At 44.1% G+C, this 22,436-nt stretch overlaps 2 protein-coding genes across 6 annotated transcripts in view; one reads left to right on the plus strand and one right to left on the minus strand.

Annotated features, from left to right (window-relative positions):
- The window catches only part of LOC144667838 (SH3 and cysteine-rich domain-containing protein 2-like), a 110,964-nt gene extending 105,086 nt beyond the window's left edge, over positions 1 to 5,878 (plus strand). For both annotated transcript variants that reach the window (XM_078529354.1, XM_078529355.1), the window contains 2 exons: positions 314 to 451; positions 5,395 to 5,878. In XM_078529354.1, the coding sequence (XP_078385480.1) occupies positions 314 to 451; positions 5,395 to 5,493 (237 nt within the window). In that variant the 3' untranslated portion in view covers positions 5,494 to 5,878. The remainder of the gene's footprint in view (positions 1 to 313; positions 452 to 5,394) is intronic.
- LOC144667837 (alpha-2,8-sialyltransferase 8F-like) overlaps positions 1 to 22,436 on the minus strand; it is a 1,155,130-nt gene that overhangs the window by 921,094 nt on the left and 211,600 nt on the right. The gene's annotated exons all lie outside the window — the stretch shown is intronic.

Raw genomic sequence — 22,436 nt, forward strand, 5'->3', positions numbered from 1 at the left:
TTTGGACATTCACTATTGCAAAGGGATTTTTCACTTAATTACCTACACTTCAGATGATGCAGTGATCGTGTCATGTGGGGGCTCTGTAAGGGGATCATCTCTCGCTCTGATGGTGTATTGGACATTAGAAGAGAGACCCACATGTAGCACCCGGCCTGTAATATGTCGCCTGCTGTTTAATGCTTCACTTTCATCTGCTTCCCCAAGGACAGGTTGGGAAAAAAAAAGGATCAACATTGTTTGAGAACTGCCCAATGTGCCTTTGGCAGAGAATGTCCGAGTTCTCACGTTACTCTCTTCTGCCTTGTTCCAGGGTAAAATTGGGGACAGAGTCGGCTTCTTCCCTGCAAATTTTGTTCAGCGTGTCCGACCTGGAGAAAGAGTTTGGCAATGCAACAGAATGTTTCAGGGCAGCAAAGAGCAGGGACAGTTGCCCCTAAAAGAATTACAGGTCAGTAAAAGTATTAAAAAGGCAATGGAACTGGAATTCCCTGACTGGAAGAATAGGCAGATGTCCCTCCCTGGTTTGTTACTGCACTGGGCAGCCCACAAGTGTCACTGTTGAACTCCTGGCAAATGGAAATGCCCTGGCTCAGTTGATCTCAGACGAGAGATGGTGACAGCACTGCAATTTCATTCAGCAGGCTGGGGGAGGAGAGGGCGTTGTAGGGATCAGTTCGATGTCCTACTCCTGGTTGGGATCTATGGACTTCTGTTGCCAGCTATGATTGTGTTGATGTTACATGAAATACAAGAGAGGGCGGTGCTATCATGTCCCACATTGTCCAACAACTGTTGCTACTCAAATTATTGACTTGCAGTGGTTCCCATGACCCCTGCACCCGTGGATGGCACATTCCAGCACATGTCAAATATCCTCCAGTGCTTGTGGAATGCATTCTATATGCATCTCTGTATTCAAAAAAAAAAACTTGAAATGAAAAGCAATGTAATCACAAATATATTCACTACTGAAGTCTTCATTGTCTGCAATTCCTGATTCTGGAGTGATGAAATGATGCTATTAATGCTATTCACAATAGAAGCCAACCTCTGATGAATAACACAAAGAGAATAATTAGAAAACTTCAGTTTTATTTACCCAAACACCCCTACTTATGTAAATAGTTGAAATAAAACGCTGCTGGACTTCTGTGAACAGGCTAAAACCACAGACCAGATTTATTTACAAGTAAAAGTATAATGGCAGGAAAAAATATAGGTAAATGATTATATTGTATAATAATCAGACTTATACGAATACACACAGAGTTTTTTGTAAATGGAGTTTTCCTTATAGCTTCCCTCAGCAAACCACTGAAAAGTTAGAATGCATCGCAGCATATAAACCTCTCTTTACCTATGGAGCCTTATCTGGTCCTTCCCCAAGTAGAGGGATAGTGGATAGAAAACTGAAGAGTAGCTATATGGTCAAACATCTATACAATGGAATAGAAGCAGCATCGTTGAAGATTATCTGTGTTTAACCAGTATGTTCTGAGCACACTAACATCATAGTAAACAATACACCTTTTCCCAGTAGTGGTCACATCCTTTCAAAAGGCAATACTAGGTAGAAAGGACATCTTTCTAGGGTATCATCACATTAATAATTCACATTGAGTAGCCTTGTGGGAGATCCCATCATTATGCATGCTTGGCTGATAGGCCAGACCACTATTTTAATACGAGAACACCTGCATCCCAGTGGAAACATTGTTTGATTGTCATCTCAGACTCTCTGATTTCTGCGGTCAATTTCACAATGTTTGTTTACACAAGTAAAGTGGATTTGCAGCTTCAAAGGGCAAATTGGATGATTGACACTTTTATTAGCTTGCAGTCCAGATTTTTTTCAAGCATAGGGGAAAATTATCAATGGATTACTTTTTTACAAAGCTTTTTTTATACATTCTGTTATACATTATGGGGTTCATTGGTTCTAGAAACTGTACAGTGGGTCAGTGAGCATGGAAGTGCCATACCTTGGCATAGGGGGGCAAGAGGTCCCATCGGGGATGGGCAGAGGGACATTGGGGACATGAGGGGCCTGAGGGGGTGGGTGGAAGGGCAGAGCTTGGCATAGGGAGCATGAGGGAACTTAGGGGATGGATGGGGGCATGAGGTGGCATGGAAGGGGCATGGGGAATTTTTGAAGGGTGAAGGGGTGCGAGGGCTTGAGGGCCTTTATGTTTTTTCTCTCTCACTGGGACAAAGTCCCGAGGCCAGCCTTTTAAACAGCCCGCCTTTGCACCCAGCCCCTTTGACTGCCTCTGCATTTCCGCCCAGGTTGGCTGGCTTGACTCCAGCTCACTCACAGCCCCCAGCAATGAAGATCCCGCCTTTGCGAGCACTTTCTCCCAAGGCGGGCAGGCTGAGCCGGGAGTTTTCCCGGCTGCCCCGAACCCACCTTGCAGATGAAAATCCAGGCCATAGGGTCCACACAGCAGGAGGCCATTCAGCCCATCTAGTCCACGCTGGCCCCCTTTGGAACAACCCATTCAGCCCCATTCCCCCACTCTTTCCCCCAACCCTGCAAGTTTCCTTCCCTCAAGCGCCCACCCAATTTTCTTTTAAAATTATTGATCGCCTCTGCTCCCACCACCCTCGGAGGCAGTGAGTTCCATGGTCATTATCACTCGCTGTGTAACAGGTTCTTCCTCAAGCTCTCCCTGTATTTCTTGCTCAAAGCCTTAAATCTGTGCCCCCCACTCCCCTCTCCCCCTCCCCCAACTAACCCTTGTACCATCAGCTAATGGGAACAACCTCGCTTTGCCTGCCTCATCTAAACCTCAAAATCCATCTCTCTGTGAAGGGTAGGGGCAGTTAAAAACCAAAAATAATCCTCTAGCTTTCTTTAGACAGCCTCATCAGCAGGGGATGGCCCCAGTTATTACATGCAATATAATTTAGAAAATAGGAGGTTTATCTGCAAAGATTAAATTTCCATTTGATGTTTTGATTAACATTAGCAGAAAGAGCTCAACACTTTTTCTGAAGCCAAAGGTTTGCCCTAAACTTCCAAAAAATAATCGGAATTACTGTAAAGTTAAAAATTTGAGAATGTAAAGGTCAACCATTGCTTCAAGGCCGCACAGAGGAGATTGATTGGAATTTTCATTTCCATTTTCTTCAAGCAAATGCAACAATAAGTATTCAAATGAATTAATTTTGCAATTTGCGTAAGATGAGTAATGGTGGATCAAAGGGAAGGGGTTGTCACAATCCATAGTCTATTAATAAGCAGACTGAGGCTGAGCCATATTGTAAGGTTGTTACTGCAACACACAGATTACAATTGTAATTTATATGCCTCACCAGTGACTTTGGACAAGAAGCTGTGTTTAACAGGACACTGCAGCAGATGGTCCATTGCTGTTTTATGTAAATGGTTCTGGTTCCCTGCCAGTTTCAGCTACATGGTGATGTCAGAGTCAAACACAGATACTGACCCCAGGTCCCTCTGTGAACACGACTGGATCCATGTAAAAGCTCGGGACACAAAATATATCTCCTGCTCTCAGCTTTCAGTCCCAATGGAATTGCAGCAAAAATACTGCTGATCTTCACTGGTATAAAGATTATAAAGTAACCATGTAGAATGTTAAGTGAAAAGAATACAGTGTCAGGACTGATGCACGCATTGGGCTTTGGTTTTATCCCTGTGAACTCCTGCCTAGCAGCATTCGTTGAATAGAAACCCTCCCTCACGTTGAGGGTTGCCAGCCCTCCAGGAAACACACCGCTGCGGGAAAGCCAGGGGGACTTCTGTGAGATGTTAAAGAAGTGTTGTTTCACTTCCTTCACACTTTGTTATTATTATTGGAGATGGGTGGGGGTGTGGGGAAAGGCTGTTTGGATGATTCTTGACTTATCAAAAATGGGCAGCGCTGGGATGAATGTGTTGGCGAACCAGCCAATCAATGGGAAGAGCGTGGAATTGGGGAGGTTATAGGGGGCACCTCAGCGATTAGAGCTCCAGGTATACATCCAACCATAGCCAACATCATTAACCACATCGCTGAAGCTTTATACCAGTTCCAATATTCCACATCTTGCACCTTTATTTCTATGTTTAGAATGATACATATCCTGCGGGGGTGGTGGGGGGTGGGTGACAAATAACATATCATTGTGCTGGTAAGGATTTGCTGGGTAAGGAAGAAATCAATTGGTGCAAACCGTGATCTGATTCCCTGGAGAGATCAAACCTACAATTTCAGCACTATCTGCTTGACTTGTTTGTGCAAGATCCAGAACAGCAAAACAGATGTAAAACCACAGGATAAGAGCCTGAAGAGACTTGTATTTCAGATTCTATACGCTAATGCTTAGTTCCTCCATAAAACCTATTTATAGATCCAATCTGTCTATGTCCCCCTGAAGTCTGTTACTACCATTCTCATTGTTTACTACATTTCTGAGTTTTGTACCATTTGCAAACTTTAAAACGATATCCTCTGTACCCAAGTATAGGTCATTAATGTATATTAAAAAGAGCAGTGGACCAATTATGACCCCTGGGGAACACGATTCTATACTTTCATCCAGTCTAAAAAATTACCACTCACTATTTGCTCTCTGCCCCTTAGCCAATTTTGTATCCGTTCTATTACTGTTCCTTTGAATCCAACAGATTTTCGTTTTGCTAACAAGTCTACAATGTGGTACTTAATGAACCACATTTTGAAAGTCCAAATGCATCATACTAATTACACTACCCTCATCAAGTTAGTCAAATGTTATTCGCCTTTAACAAATTTGTGCTGACTTCCATTTATTTGCACATACTTTTCCAAGTGCCAGTTAATTTTGTCAAGGATTATTATTATTAATAAAGTTATTACTAAAATTTCTCCACCGCCAGTGTTAAGTTTACTGGCCTGTAACTGCTATGTTTATTCCTCTTCTCATTTTTTTGAAAGAGGCTGTAACATTTGCAATCATCTGGTCCTCTGGCACCACCCCCACATCTAATGAGAATTGCAAGATTGTAGTCGGAGGCTCTGCAATTTCTCTTTCTTCAGTGACCTAGGATGCAACCCATCTGGACCAGGTGACTTTTCTATTTGGTGGCAACCTTTTAAGTACCTCCACGTAATCTATTTGCATCCCAATCCAATGTGACCACTATCTGCACCTTTACTGTTACATTGGCAGCAGCCTCTTTGCAAAGTCCTCATTTACTACCTCAGCCGTGCCTACTGCCTCAGCAAGGTCTCCTTTTTTAGTGCTTAATTGGCCCCATCTGAAGAGTCACCTCTGCGAAGGCCCCCCAATTGTTCAATTGTCTTGCCTACCGACTTTTGAATACAACCCAACTCCAAAGCATTTTTGGAACACTTGTTACACGAAAGGATGATGAATAAATGTCCTGTGTTTTCCCATTTCCAGATCTGTGTCGGGCGAGGGGAGGAAACCAACGGCTTTGTCAAAGTTTGCAGTGGGAAGAAGAGAGGAGTCGTGCCAGCGAACGTCCTCAAGGAAATTTGACTTTTTTTTTACTTCCAAGCTGAGGGGCGGCCCTGGTCTCATCTTCTGAACGGAAAATATGCAGAGGGTTATACCCTGAACACTTAGCTCATTTATAGCACCCGTGTCCCACGCTGTCTCTTCACTACTGTACCACTTTGAAATGCTGGAGATTGATGGGTCCAGAATAGTATGAAATGTGGCCCTGTCCATGTAACACACACCCTTCACTCTTTGTCATCATATTGACAAACTCATAGCCCAGAGCTGAACACTCTCCTTGGATTACAGTTAAGCCGACGATCAGAAGACATTCCGCAGCAGCTTTCACTGTGTTGTCCACTCTGTCCTTCTTGGAAACATTGTATTTTTGAAAAGCACAAATATAGTCCCCAAGCCCACTTGCTATTTGCTCACTGTTTATTGTTAGTACACTTTGGGAGCTAAAACAAACTGAACCATTTCTTCTTACCCCAGGTGACAGCTATCTAGTTGACAATGGGTCAATTTTTCTGAAACTTTGCTATACTAAAAGCTTGGTTATTTTGGCCTTGCACGATCATGTGAAATGGGTGATAAGGAATCAGCTGCCTGGCTTCCACTATTACTCGTTTTACACGATCACACATACCCCATGAGTATTTTAACTTTGGCTAAACTTAAATGTCCACTTAACACACAGAACAGGTGCGAAGAGAGTACAGAGTAGGCAACTGCCAGCTTCCAAGTAAGTGTTAGGGAGAGGTTCCCCGAAGGCCTTAGCGTCAGCTGTCGTTCAGTAGATAGCACTCCCTCACCTCCGAGCCAAGGAGTTGTGAGGTACAAGTCCCACTCCAGACTTTAAAACACAAATCAAGGCTGGCAGTACCAAGAGAGTGCTACAGTGTCAGAGGTGCCATCTCTCAAATGGGATGTTAAACAAAGGCCCCATCTTCCCTTTCAGGTAGATGTAAAAGATCCCATGGCATTATTTGGAAAGAACAGCAAGTGAGTTACTCCAGGTGTTCTTGTCAATAATTATCCAGTCATTACCACATTGCTGTTTATGGGAGCTTGCTATGCACAAATTGGCTGCAGCATTTCCTAGATTACAACAGTGACTACACTTCAAAAGTACTTCATTGATTGTAAAGTGCTTTGGGACATCTGATAGTTGTCAAAGGCACGAGATAAATACAAGGCTTTGGGGTCTCCCTATATGGAGTTTGGAGAGGAGGGTGTGGAGGTCAGGGGGGGTTGTCTACGACTTATCCTTGGGACACCTACAGCCTCCTACCCAGTGTGGTAGTCATCACAGCCTCGCCACTTAGGCCCCTGTTGCATCAGTGTCCTGTTGACATGAATTTATATATTGTTACCAGGTTTCCATCTTCCTTTACACAGGCATCTCATCCACCTGAAAAGCCCTGCAGGTTAAAATTGCAAACAGCCGGGAAATGAATGAACGTGTAAACTACTCCTCCCCACCTGCTCGATTTCTGTCAGACATGTAGAGTTCAAATCAGTCCCAGAGTCAGGGTCTGTCTCCTAAAGCCAGGCAGCTGGGAGAAAGGTACCTTCTCTCTGCTGGATAAGACCTCTGGTAACTGGGTCTATTTCTCCTTCAATGGAGTTCATTGCCTTTGAGCTAATTGGCATCCATTTGGCAGCTGAAAAGTAACAAAGTTGGAAGAATGGAGACAGTAAAATCAAGTATTGGAGAGCTGTTTCGAGTAGTCTAGTTGGATGATGCAATCCTTCTACGGTGTTGCTGAAAACCACGGTCAGAATGTTCAGGCTATCTAATACAGTTTTTTAAAAAAAAAATTCAGTTCTAACCGTGATGGGCTCAAATACAACACAAGGCTTGCATGTCATGCCCCAAGTCTCGATTCCAAGTTTAAAATTACTGTGACACCATTGAAATAGTTTATTTTTCCAGGCTTATGGCTTATTTGGGAAAGATTGCCAAAGGAGCAGCCAAACCATGAGCAACTGGATAGGGATTTCCCCAGATTCATTTCATTTATGCCCCTGAGTACATTCAAATCCAGGTCGTGGCTCTGAAATAATGGTGCTGTAGCTGACATGGTCATTGGTTGTTTGCTCCCTCTGAAATAGAGCTTATGCATGGACGCAGGGGGGCATAGCTGAGGTATTAAATGCACTGGGGTGCGCTGCCTGAGAGTGTGGCGGGGGGGCAGGTTCAATCGAACCATTCAGAAGGGAATTAGACTCTTATCTGAAAAGGGTTACGGGGGGAAGGCAGGGAATGGCACTAGATGAATTGCTCATTCGGAGACCCTGTGCAGACACGATGGGCCAAATGGCCGCATTCTGCACTGTAACAATTCAGGGGATTCTGTGAAATGCCTAATCATTTAAATTAATGCAAAAAAACATGGGCCAGACTTGTTTTGCTTCTCAGAATGGCAACTTGCCTCCAGAATCTCAGGCAAATCTTAAAGGCTGTAAGTTCCCTTTATTTTTAATCCAGGTACCAAAGTCCCAATTGATGCTATTGACTCATGAGCAACGTTACAGTCCATAGATGTTTCAAGACTGGGACTCATTGTGAACACTTAACACACACTCACCTCTCTGCTACTTTAACAGCGGCATTAACCCAATTCAAATGAAACTTTGGTGGAAATATGGGGGAGGAGAATTTGATGCCATCTTGTTAAGCTTCAATATACTAGCACTGCTCACATTAAATTCCAGAATTCAGACACTTAATGAGAGAGTTACCACCCGAGAAAGAATATGGCCTGCTTGTTGAAATACGGCAAATTTCATTGCACATTAGGAAGCAGTTTCAACAATTTAAAAGAGAAGATTGTAAATATCATTGCCTTTTCCTGATTAACATTTCATTTTTCTGACGGAATGAAGATTAGTGCTTTGAAACTTCTCTGCATCTGTAACACAGGCTATTTAGCTGGGAGTTTATAGTTAGCAGTGAATACCAGGCCCTGAGATCATTTTTCACTAACTCCCTCCTGCCAAAGAATCTCATACACTTCACCTTGTACTTTACGTTTGATATAAAAAAAAACTTTGCTCCAATCCCTGTGCAGTTTTTGTATAAAGAAATGGTTACAATCAGGCGGTTTCTATAAGCTCAACAATGAAAAAGAAACTTTGAAGTTTGAACGTGTTGTGATTGTGCTGGTTTTGGTCATTGTTTACAGGAGCAAAGAGAACCCAATTTATTTCATTCCAAACAGCGCAAAACCCCTCCCAAAAAAGGCATTTGATGGTTGGGCCATAAAGCTGGAGCATCTCATCAATGGCCTCTGACCTCTGAACTTTAGTAGTCATTATTGGCCGGGGAGGTTTTGCTACAGCATTCTTAATGCAGGTTTATGAGAACGTGGACAGTAGGTAATCAATTGATTGGTTGCCTAGGAAATGGAGAGTAGTAAGATTGCAACAAAACTTCACTACCTGGAAGCTTTCAAAAACCATCAGTGGGCTCCAAATCTCAGCCATGGATAGTAGAGAGGCTTGAAATTCTGCTCCGATATTGGTGATGAAAAGCCCTAATATATTAGTATGAAAACCCCCTTTCTGCTAAGCTGATAAGGACATCAAAAGAAATAGGTTAAAACTCTTGTTACAGTTGTGGCCCGATAAACGTCCGAGGGATGTGCGAGCTTGTTCATTGTTAATATTTCCCAATTTAATTGCTATCAGAAAGAATTGGAAGAATTACAAATAGAAGTGATCGAGTCGAGTAGAATTGTGAGCTCACAAGACAGCTTGAATTTATATAGCGATCTTAATGGGGAGCAACTTCCCAGGGCCCTTCACAGAGGTGAGGGATTTATAATGGCTGACAAGGGAGATGTTAGCAAGGGTTCCGCACTTGATCATGACCAAAAGCTTAGTCAAAGTCAGGGATTGTAATGGAAGTCTTAAAAGAAGAGAGGGAATTTGAGAAGAGGTGGGATTTAAGGAGGGAATGTTCCAGAGTGGGGTCTCTGCCTGTCCAATATCTACAAGTGCAGACCCTGAAAAGTGTTGTAAAAACAATTGGATTTTAAATCGTTAAAGCAGGTTCTGACCATTTCAAAGTCACAGTCATTGACAATGTAGCGTGGTCACATACACGTGTTTTTTTTAAAGTTGGACAGGCAATTCCCGAGTTACCTCAAAAGCTCTATTGCTGACCTAATGTTTATGCCTCAATGAAAAACTTTATATTGAATATAAACAAATATTACCCAGCATTTTATCTTTCTCCATCTATTCTTCAGTGAAGTTAAGGTTAATTGTTCCTATGGCAGAGTTGCTAGTAAAAATTAATTTGCCTGTTGCCATTTCAATGTCATGCTTGTTAGAAAATCGTTAAGCCTGGTGCCTTACTGTTTTCTGTAACAATCTTCTCTATTAGTACTGAAAACTCACTTTTGGCTGCCCCCTATCTATCCCTTTGAATGTTGGACGATGTTAACACAGTTGTTCCAAGCATTGATCAAATGCAAGGATAGGAGAAGGCGGGATAGGAAGCCATGCGATGTCTGGAAAAGCTACAATTAGCAGCAGGGAAGAGAAGGATTTGAACCATGGCTACATCAGCTTGATGCCCGGAAGTTACAGAAATGCCCAGACAATCGGTGTCTGTACTTAAATTTCAAGGTTGCACAGTCCGGGGGAAAGACGGCGGGTGTAGGAAGGATCTGGGCAAACGTCTAAATGATAGTTAGGCCCTTGGCTTCACAGAGGAAGCTGAAAGTGTTTTTGAGAATAGGTACAAAAGATTACAGGGAAGAACAAAAAACATGGCCCTTTGCAAATTAACGTCAGTTGTGAGATCCCACATTGCAGATCTGTGCAGAATGCAATTCTTATAACTCTGCTGCCTACAAGGATTGCTCTGACTTGTTGTTACAGAACCTAATTACGCCACAGGGAAGCATAGGTGGCAAATATAGAGACAACACAGAGTCAAAACTGACCAGCCCTCCCAGGAAGAGGGCCTGTGGCGAGGAAAGGTCAGCAAGAAGGGAAAAAGCAGGAGGGAAAATAAAATGTTTTCATTTCACAATCACCACCCCAGAACAAAAATACACACGAGGATATAGGGGTTCTTTTCTGTATGGTTATAACTACTGATCTAACAAGAGCAATAAAAGCAAAGAAAACTGAGAGTGGCCTAGAAATACTGTTGTAAATGGATAATTAAATGTTGCATGCTATGGAGAGTATTTAATACATATTTATTTTATGGAATCATTTAAATGTATTAAAAATGTAAAGTGTTATCTAAATATTGCTGTTGAACATGATCACAACCCATATTGAGCTCATGTGCCTTAACTATTTCCTACAAAGACATATGATGTTCACAACCTGCATAGCCCCTTACCCCAGCTTTAGAATAAATGACAGGATGAAAGGCTATGGACTGTTAGGAACATGGAAAGAGGAGAATGCCATTCAGCCCCTCCAGCCTGCTCCATTAGGATCATCTTAAAAATTCCTTCTTTGTCCCTTTAATCCCCCCTACCCATGCTTTCTCCTGTTGTTATGCCATGAACTGAGTGAACCCAATAGTTTGAGCCCACCAATCTCGGTTCAATTTTCAATCCTTGCCTGACACGTTGGGCCTCATCCATGCAGAACCTACAGCTGCTTCCAGAGTAGAATTTCAGAAGCCATTTCCCACTGACCTTCCTATTTTCTTTTATATAAGGAGCTCTACTTGATAGTTTCCATAACTTCTTAGGAACAATGATCTGAATATTTTTGGACCTAAGTTGTCCATGTCAAATAATGCGCCCCAATCTCTGGAGAATATGTAAGATGATCAATACCTCTCTTGTCAACTAAGAGGACAGAAATCATGATCATTGCTAAACCACTTCGTACAGGCTAAAGTACTGACCGGTTTATTTACAAATAACATTTGACAGAAACAAAAACATAGGCAGGACAGTACATGTGAACATGCGAAATAAGAATGGAAGTAGGCCCTTGAGCCTGCTCCAACATTCAATAAGATTAGTACCGATCTGTTTATATTTCAAGTTCCATATTCCCATCTACCTCCAATAACCTTTGATTCCCTTGCCTAACAAGAATCTACCGCCGCCGTAAAAAATATTCAGCGACCCCACTTCCACTGCCTTCTGAGACAGAGAGTTCCAAAGTCGCAGAACCTTGTGAGCGGAAAATAATTCTCCTCATCTCTGTTCTATAAGGGCGACCCTTAATTTTAAAACGGTGCCCCCCTAGTTCTGGACTCACCCACAAGAAGAAGCATCCTTTCCACATCCACCTTGTCAAGGCCGTTCAGTATCTTAATACACAATATAATCTGTAATTTACAATACTTCCATCTCTGCCATTTGCTTAAAATGTATTTTGCTCACAAGCTCTTTCTAGTAAGCTATGTAAAAGATGCCATCTTCGGTGATATATTTAAGTTCTGTGTCCGGAACTCCAGGGGGCAAAACGATGGTAGATGGAGATCAATGTGTAAAAGCGTCAGGTTATCCACTTTGGACCAGGAAAGTCAAAACAGAATGGTCATAGATTAGGGCCTGGATTTTCGCAGAGTGGGATGGACTCCAGAGCCATTTAAAAATGGTGGGCAGAACCCAATTCTGTGATTTCCACTCCCTCCATTCCCAACGCTCCCAATTTTCATCAGCGAAGGACAAGGATGTGGGTAGCAAACCCGTGCCCTCCACTCCCAGCCTGGCCGGCTCCGATGTGAGGGTAAGCATCTCCTCACCTCCCACAACGTTTGCGGAGTCAGGCCAGCTTCTCCATGACTTGCGGTTCATGGATCTCAGAGGAGTCGTGAGCCATGGTTTGGATTTGGGAACCTTTCAAAAGATAAGCTCAAAAAGTCTTACCAATGCCGCCATGCTAACACATGCTGACTCAATGCCAGCTCATGCCCCCCATTCACCCCTAATGTCCCCTCATATCCTCCATAGCAATGGGTGGCCCTTCCATGCCCACTCGCCCAATTTACACAATGTACAGAACCAATGAACTCTATAGTATTAATGGCATGTGTGGAACCACTTAGGGAAAAAGCACCATTCATAAGTCTTGAAAGAAAACTGGCATTCCTACTACCCTATAAAAGTATCAAAAATACCATTAAATTATCGATAACAGAAGATTTATGCAACTCTTCCCTCTTAACATTGAGCAAATAAATCAGAATTTTACATCCCGCGGGCGGGCGCGTGCCCAACCTTAATGGGCATGAAATCACGCGCGATGACATCAGGCGAGTGTCCCGACGTCATTGTGCACTTGTGTGATATTTCGCTCGGCGGGTGCGCGCAAAAGTTGGAGGAGCACGTGCCGACGATTAAGCCCATTAACAGCCCAATTGTCAGTGATTTTTCATGGCCCGTCCAACCCTACAGTTGACGGGCGGGCCAATCAGCCAGGCGGGCTTTACATTTTTGATGAAACCTCATCCAAAGGAAGAATGAAATCTCCATTAGGATTTTAATTAAAAATAATTATCTGGTGACTGTTTTTTTATGAGGCCTGCTTTCAGGTGCTTGATTGCACTGCATGGACATTTTTTGCAGCATTTTTGGGCATTTCCTTATTAATTGGAGGTCTGCAGCTCCCTGAGGTATCCGTCTGCCTTCAGGGAGCTCTCCCGAAGCGCTCACCAGCACCCGCGGTGACGTCGGCGCCCACACTCTTCCTGCCCCCATTGGCAGCGCTGAGCCTTTCCCTGGGCACGTTTCACGCTGACTGGACGTTAATTGGCCAGCCAGCATAAGATCGTGGTCAGAGGCCGATCGCAGGCAGAAGCGCCTCTCGCGTCCGCTTCCGGGTACATCGACCTCACACACCCAACGAGGGAAAAGTTCAGACCATTGAGACATTGACAAAAAAGATCACAGAAAAATAACTTGTTATAACCTCCTAAAGGCATCAGTCAAGCAAAGTCTACAGTTCTCTTCATCTGTGTGAACAGGACTCCCACAGAGTAATCCATTTATGAGTCTGGGCTGTCAGTCTAGCATGCATAATGGATTAAGTCAAATGGGTTAACTCCTGTTGCATGATCAACGTTCCAAGGTGTGTAATAAAGATGAGAAAAAGCTAGTGAATATTAGGCAATCCTTTGGTTATGGTGATATTTTTCCATCTGAAATTCAAATCCTTTGTAGAAGCAAAGCAACTAAAATGTTAACAATGCTAAAATTTTCATATGCAGTGAGGTAATAGCCTGTAATAACTCCTTTCCTTATTTCAAATTAACTGTATTAACATAGGATAAAAAAAATCCAGTTTAATTTTGCTGAAAAAGGAGATATGCTATCTAAGCTTTCTGTCTTGCACTCAAATGGATAGCTCGCAACAGAATGAACCAGGGCAATGCCTTGACCAATCAGAGACAACCTGCTTGAATTGAATTTGAACAAAGCTGGGCAGTTAACTGTTCCATGCTGCATTGTCCATGGCAACGCCTCCACCAATTAGAGTCCACTCGCCAATCAATCAGCACTCTCTTCTCATGCGGTATAAATTATTCTTCCCCCTTTACTGTTGGTAAGTTCTTGCGAGCTATCGTGATGGGTGCAGGACGAAAAGCTCCGATAGCATTGGCCAGAGTTTTATGTCCCATGTGCGGGCGAGCGCCCGACCTGAACAGGTGTTAAATCGCGCGAGATGATGTTGGGCGAGCGTCCCGACGTCATCGGGCAGTTGTGCGATATTTCGCTCGGCGGGCGCGCGCAAAAGTCGGAAGTGTGCCCACCGACAATTAAGTGGGCAATTAATGGCCTAAATGTCAGCAATTTCTCGTGGCCCATCCAACCTTCCAGTTGGTGGGTGGGCCAATCGGCCAGGCGGGCTTTACATTTTTGATGAAACCTCATCCAAGGGCAGGATGAAATCTCCGTTAAGATTTAAGATAAAAATAAATATCTGGGAGCTGTTTTTCTAATCAGGTTTGCTTTCAGGAGCTTGATTGTGCTGCATGAACATTTTTTGCAGCATTTTTGTTGTTTCGTTTATTCTGAGGCTCCCTGAGGTATCCGTCTGCCTTCATGGATATCAGTGGGAGCGCTCACCAGCACCAGCGGCGATGTCAGCGCCCACCCTCTTCCCCCACCCCCATCGACAGCGCTGAACCTTTCTCAGCGTGCGTTTCACGCAGGCTGGCCGTTAATTGGCCGTCCGGCGTAAGATCGTGGTCGGGGGCTGATCGCAGACGGAAGCGCATTTCGCGTCTGCTTCCAGGTCTCGCACGTGCCCAACGAGGGAAAGATTCAGGCCCGTGTTTTATTTTCAGCAATACCCAAGTTCTGTGCTACCAAACGACCATTTTTGTTGGTTCCACTACGTTAGTAACAGAGGTGAGCGATCTTGTGAATGAAAGATAACGTCATAGCTGAGAATCAGATGTACTGTCATATTATTTTCCAGTAAAGCAATAGGAGAATTTTTGAAACAGGTTACTACCACTTTTAAAAGACAATCCATCCAACATATAGCTGCCAAACAGGATGAAAATCTATTTTCATCACAATCTCATTAAAAGCCAAAGAAAGCCAAAGCTGTAAATGATGGATTTGTAATAATTGGACCTTCACACCCCTGTCACTGATCTTTACATGACACAAGTGCAAATTATTGCCAAATCTCAACATCATTCTTCTCATAAAGGAGAACTGCAAGCGAACTCTATCTAGCCGCCAATGACATGCTGCATGTCTCAAAACAAATGCAGTATTGAGGGTCTGCTGGAACAATTCACTCACCGTGTGTGTGAGGGAGAGGGAGAGATGGGCAATCACTCCCATTCTGTTGACATTTCACATTCCCTCTCAGTAACAAGAGCTGAGAACGAATCTACCGAACGTTCGTCAAACAATAACAATTTTGAGCAAATTAAATTCGGTCTGTGCAACCTTTCTGCTTTCTTGTATTTGCTGTGATACCCTGCAGCTCAACACATCAGGAACAAGCTCTTAGTATCGAGCTGACAGTGCCAGAGACTCGAACAATTCATAGTCTCGGCAGAGCTGAGCTGGAAAGATAACTTCAAAGGGTTCAGCAATGAGTTAACGTACAATTTTTTATAATATACACCTGAAAGAAGTATTTTATTAACAACAGCTTGCATTTGCGTAGTTTCTTCAATGCAGTAAATCATCCCAAGGTAATTCAGAGGAGGATTATCAAACAACACTTGACACCGAGCCACATAAGGAGATAAGTGAGCAAAAGCTAGTAAAATAAAATTGACCTTGAGGAGAATTATGAATATCAGAGAGAGGTAGAGAAGCAGAGAGATTTAGGAAGGGAATTCCGGAGCTTAGGGCTTAGGCAGCTGAAGGTACTGTTCATGGTGGAGTGAAGGAACTCAGAGATGCACAAGATTTGACACTGAGCGACTTAAGGAGTTAGTAGGGCAGATGGCCAAAAATTTGGTCAAAGAGATAGGTTTTAAGGAGCATCTTAAAGTGAGAGTACAGAGGTGGAATGGTTTAAGGAGGGAATCCCAGAGTTTACGGCCTAGGCAGCTAAAGACATGGTCACCAATGGGGGGAGTGAAAGAAATCAGGCAAAAGAGGCAAAAAAGGTGCATTTATACAGTTCCTTTCATGACCACGAGATGTCTCAAAGCAATTTACAGCCAATGTAGTGCAGTCACTTTTGCAATGTAGAAAATATGACAACCAATTTGCACACAGCAAGCTCCCACAAGCTGCAATGCGCTAATGATCAGATAATTTGCTTTTGCCATGTTGATTGAGGGGTTATAATTGGCCAGGCCACTGGGGATAACTCCAAAGTTTTGAAATAGTGAGGGGGGCTCTTTCATGTCCATCTGAGATGGCAGATAGGGCCTCGGTTTAACGTCTCATCTGAAAAACAACACCTTTGACAGTGTATCATTCCTTCAGTACTGCACTGGAGTGTCAGCCTTGATCTTGTGCTCAAGTCCTGGAGTGGGGCTTGAACCCTTAACCTTCTGATTAAGGGGCAAGAGGCTACCAACCGAGCAACAGCTGACTCAAAGATTGTCAAGGGATGCATAAGAGGCCAAAACTGAAAGAAGAGAATCCTCAGAGGGCTTTCAGTCCGGATGAGGCTGTAGATATAGGAATTCTTCTATATGTGGCCTGCATGTGTGCAGATGACATACAATACTCCTGTAATTCAGTCTCTCACTATCTCCAAACTCATTTTTAGCAAAACTCTCAGAGCAATTGATGGAATTAATGATATTCGGTTGACCTAAAATACAAAGTGAGGAACAGGTAATGTCCATAGGAAATGTCAGGCGTTGATTAACTCTTTATTTATCTACTATAACCTAATGGGGCCTTATCAGGAATATGTGTGTGACCAACCCAGCACTCATAAACCCAAATCTGATCAATCATGTAACCCTGACGACTGGGATATCAACTGGGTTAAAAATGCAAGAAGCAGGCACTCAGGAAGCTTCAGAATATAACATGATTTTTCTGAAAGACACCATTGTAGGTCTTACAAACATTTAGTGGATAATTTTACACAAAACAAACTTGTCCTCAATTTTTAGGGTAGAGTAGGGGGAGCTTCAAGGCATGTCCTCACTGGAAAAGAGGGGATTGAGAGATGATATTCTTGCTGTTTTATGAATTCTAAAGCGATTAGATAATGGAGAGCTTTGTCCAGAACAGTTGAGGAGACCACAGTCTGCACAAAAAGGGAAAGGGTAATTGAAACCTAATCTGTGGAAACAATGGGTGGAATTTAATGCCCTTTTCCAAGGTGGGTTTGGTGGTGGGTGTGGCATTTAATTGGGGGGGAGGATGAGTGGTTAGGACCCCACCATCTTCCTTCCTCTGTCCTGATTAAGCCCAGGGCAGGGAGGCTTGTGGTTGGCCATCCCGCTCTGCCACCAATTGAGGCCCTAAAGTAGCCAATCAATTCCCACCTAATGGCCTTATCTCTCCACCAATGGTATTCAGCAGCTGCGGGCAGGGGACTCACCATGTGAGAAACCCAAAAAAGCAAATCCTGTCAGGATCGCTTGCAGGTCTCCAGGGTGGTATCCCTTGTTCAAAGGCATTCAGTGTCTGATTGAGGGACTCAACATCGAGAAGGGGAGGGGGGACATTGAGACCCACCCCCTGCCAACTAACCTCCCCGAACCCCCAATGCTGTGACTTCCATCCCACCATCACTTACCTGTGACCTTGGTCCCTTAGCAATCCTGAACCTTGGGTGGGCACATTACTGGCAGCAGCCATCACCTCCCCAGTGGCACTGCCTCAATGCACAGCTGCCAGCTTCTGATTGGCTGGCAGTTCTTGGGGTGCGGGATTTTTGCCCTGAGAGACATTTCATTTGGCAGGCCTCCCCGAAAGGAGGAGGGCTCTCCAGCCAGCAGGCAAGACCCCCTTCACCTTCATTAAACACTGCTGAGTGCATTAATGATCAGTCTATTTAACAGGCTCCTTAGAAAGACAACGAAAGCAAATAATACTGATCCGTTCAAATAGAAACTAGATTTCTTCCAGGAAATATCTTTTTGGAATGCAGTATATGACTAATTTGAAAGATGGCATGTTACATGAAGCGTGCTTTGGAAGAAAAAGATGACTTTGGATCAATGGTTTCCAAATTCCTTCACCACTGGGTTTTTCTCAAGTCATGTCTGGATCTGTTGTGGACTAAATGAGAGCGATTAATTGAAATGTCTCACCAGTAACTCCAATATCATTGCATCATGCGAAGGCCAGGATGGTGTCAAATGAACTAGATGGGCTTGGATGTTTTCTGTCTAGCAATCTCTATGTTCCTAAAGCCTGTAGCCCACCCGACCTGGACCTTCATTCGACAGGTGGAAACATTGCATTTTTGCCAAGACTCACCACATCTTTATAAACAACATGAATTTTTAATCATAAGTATGGTGGAAAATATCCTTAAAATGTTCCCTTAAGTTGCAGTAAATTAAAGTTTATGTTAAGTAATCAGTTATGTTTGAAAAAAATCCTTTGTCGGTGTTACACAGTGTAATGACAGGAAGGGTTAAAAGGTTTGACTGTAAGAAATGAAAGCAACTGTGTTAATGAGGTAAATTAACTGATAGATCTTGTCAAGGGGAAAAGGAATCTAGGTATACATTGAAATCACTGGAAGCAGCAACACAGATCAACAAGACCTTAACAAAAACAAAGCACTGGGTTTCATTTCTATTAGAATAGAATTGGAAAGTAGAGATATTACTTTAAACTTATCTAGAACCTTAGTTAGATCACGCTTAGACTGCAGTCTGGTTTCCATATTGCGAGAAAGATGTGTAGGCATTGTAGAAGGGACAAAAAATTTACAAGTGGACTGAGAGCTTATATCTTTTACCTTAGGAAAGATTGAACAGGCCGGGGCTCTTATCTGCGGGGGAGCCTAATAAAGGTCTTTAAAACTATGAAGGTTTGATGCAGAGGAGTCTTCTCCACTTGTGGGGAAGTCCAAAACTTGGGTTCATAAATGTAAGATATTCACCAATAACTCCAGCAGAGAATGCAGGTACAATCCCAGAGTCTGACAGGATGTGCTGTTTGCTACCACATGGAGTAGTTGAGGTGCATAGCACAGATACATTGAGAGGGAATTTAGATAACTAATTGCGGGAGAAAGGTATAGAAGGAGATGCACATAGCATTGGTGGAGTAGAGTAGGAAGAGGTTCGTGAGAAGCATAAATACCTGCACAGTCCTGTTGGTTTGAATGGCCTATCTCTGTGCTGTAAATGCTGTGCAAAGTGAATTCACAAACTCTTCACATTTCATAAACAAAAGTTTGCATAGAACTTTTTTTTTAGGGGCAACTTTGAAAAACAAATGTATTTCAGCTCCCTCAAAGCCTTAGGGTCTTTTGTAGACGATGCAGTACTGAGTATTGCAGCTCAAGAAAGTCTTAGAGATTTAATCACTGCTCTGCGCTGATTTTAGTTTACATTGTTGACCCTGAGATCAAAGAGGAAGTTCGCAGAATGCTTATCAACCTCTCCTTACCAACTTCTCATACTCCTTTATTTTCCTTTTATTTCCAAAAAAAGTCTGTTTGCACTAGAGTTATAATCACCAGTGCCATTTTAAGTCTAAAGTTTTCCATTTCACCCCCTTATCCTCACCATTACAAACACTGATCTATTTGTTTATCTCCTGGAGTTCAGCCAGTGGAAATATCATGTGTTAAGCTCTTCAAGCTGTCCCACAATTTAAATACGAAATGGCGTCTTTCTAAATAAATTCAAGGTTACACTAAAGCATAATGTTGTGGAAAATCAATTACACCCTAAATAGAAAGAAGAACTAAAGAACTTGCATTTCTATAGCGCCTTTCTTGACTTCAAGTTGTTCCAAAGTGTTCTGCTGTCAATGAAATGCTTTTGAAGTGTAGTGACCATTATGATGTAGGAAATCTAAGTAGTGCACATCCGCCCCCACAACCCCAACCCCCGCCCGCCCCCACACCTCCCCGCCCCCACCCCTCCACCCCGCCTTGCCCCCGAACCCTCAACCCCCGCCCCCCCGCCCCGTCCCCCCAACCCCCATCCCCACCCCCCGCCACCCCGCCCCGCCCACCCAACCCCCACAACCTGCCCCCCCAATTACCCACCCTCCCCGCTCCCCCACCCCTCCCCTCCCCACCCCCACCCATCCCCCACCCCTCCCCCCCACCCTGCTCCACCAACCCCCACCCCCCACCCCCCCACCCCGCCCCCCCAACCCCACCCCCCCCGCACCCCCCACCCCTCCCCTCCCCATCCGCCCCTACAACCCCAACCCCCGCCCCGCCCCGCCCCCACACCTCCCCGCCCCGACCCCTCCCCCCCGCCCTGCCCCCGAACCCTCAACCCCCGCCCCGTCCCCCCAACTCCCACAACCTGCCCCCCCACCCCCCCCCCAATTACCCACCCTCCCCACTCCCCCTCCCCTCCCTCCCACCCAGCCCCCCCCAACCCCCACCCCCTGGACTCCCAACCCCCTAACCCCCCCACCACCCCCATGACCGAAAACCATGCTGGCATGAAGCCGACAGGCTCCACGCTGACCAGCCCCGCAGCCATAAAGCTGCCTGACCAGCCCTTTAACCATCTGAGGTTAAAAATTGGGCTTCCCGCTGCCGACCTGCTCATCACACCAGACGCATTATGTCATGGGCAGAATATTATTAGGGCCAATAGGCTTGGTAACAAGCCTAATTGACCCTTAATTGGTCATTTTAATATGGAGGGTGGGCTGCTGATTTCGGTGCCTGCTCCCCCCCAACCCCCTTATGATGTGGTTGAGCCCGGGGGTGGGTGGGAAGATAGTGGCATGGTCACCCACCCCACTTTATATGCCCCCCCCGTGGGAAACACGCCCTCCGTGGGCACATAAATTTCAGCCTATTGACTGAGGAGCCACAGAGGTTTGTTGATCAAATCCAATTTAGAATAATAGAATCTATAATTATATAGAAGAGCATAGAATGTACAGCAAAGAAACAGACCATTTGATACAACTGGTCCATGGTGACATTAACCTCTTCCCACCCTGTTTCATGTAACCCCAGCAACATATCTTACTATTCTTTCTCCCTCATGTGTTCATCCACCTTCCTCTTAAGTGCAATTATGCTATTCGTTTCAACTACTCCATGTGCCAGCAAGTACCACATTCTAACAACTCTCTAGGTTGTTGCTGGAGTCCTTATTGGTGCGATTCATGACGATCATACATTACGGCCCCTCATTTTTGCCTCCCCCAGAAGTGGAAACATCGGGTGCAATTTTCCTGTCCCACTTGTCATATGAATCGGGAATCGTTGCGGGCTGGACGGAAAACTTGACGGACCAGCAAAAGTCTGTTGACTTTGGGCTGGAATTCCCGGTCCCACAGCCAGGAAATCCCACCCACCATCTCTGCGTCTAGCTGATCAAACTGCTTAATAATTGTAAAGACCTCTAGCAAGTCACGTGAGTCCCCTCTGTATCAATCTTCCCTGTTATAACTTCTCACTGCTGTTATCATCCTGTCAATCTACTTTAGACCTCCTCCAGTGCCTCCATATCATTTTTATCATGGCTCCATTGTAGATACACGCTCTGGGGGGCTTCTCAGTCAAATAAAATGAACTTCATTTACATGAGAGCTGCCGTGGCTGGTTGTATCCAGCCAGCCCTTCGTACAATCATCTTTTTTAATAGGAAAACCCTCCCTGGAATCTATTCCACTGGGCTAGTCACATATTGGTTGAACAAATCACATCAGCCCTACTCAGTTAAACTGATCTTAAATTGACAGTCATTGCACCCACATAATGTGCACATAATACTCCAGGTACAAATTATAACAGGGAAAGAGGTGTCGGCTTCCCAGCTAGAGCGCTCTACCTGAATCTCTCACATCAGATTTAGTTTGTCTGGCTAGCGGACTGCCGTGTAGGCACTTGTGGTGTCAAGGGGTCCTGTTTACAGAGAAGAGGAGGAAAACAAACATAAGCTCCCTCGTTTCCCAGGAACCAGTTAAGGAACAGTATCAATTTTGGCAGAAGCCCTTAACTCCTGTGGTTTCCTAAGATTCCAAATGGGATCTTTGCAAGAAGGAGGCAGGGTACAATATAAATGCTCACACTTATGGACTAACATAATTTTTCAGTTAATTTTGTGTTTTTCTGGGATTAAATAATGTTAGTGTTGGGAAATGGAAGCACTTTCCCATTTTAGTCTCTAAGTGCCAGATTCAAATAGGTCCAGCTTCATTATATCAAATGGCTTGCTGCTTGGTAAAGCTCCCTCTGCTCTGCCCCTTTCACTACACGAAGGGAATTTACACATCAACCTTCCCGTGACCTCTCCAAATGAAATTTCCAATTTAATGTCAGGGCAGTTTTGTACTGCCATCATAATTGTTGTTAAGATGAGCTTTATTTCCAGTTCACACAATTTTAGCTTTAAAATCATGTCATGGTTGGTGGAGTGGACGGTAAAGTGGCAG

The sequence above is a fragment of the Cetorhinus maximus genome, chromosome 25 (genome assembly GCF_964194155.1).
Source record: "Cetorhinus maximus chromosome 25, sCetMax3.hap1.1, whole genome shotgun sequence".
NCBI lineage: Eukaryota > Metazoa > Chordata > Chondrichthyes > Lamniformes > Cetorhinidae > Cetorhinus > Cetorhinus maximus.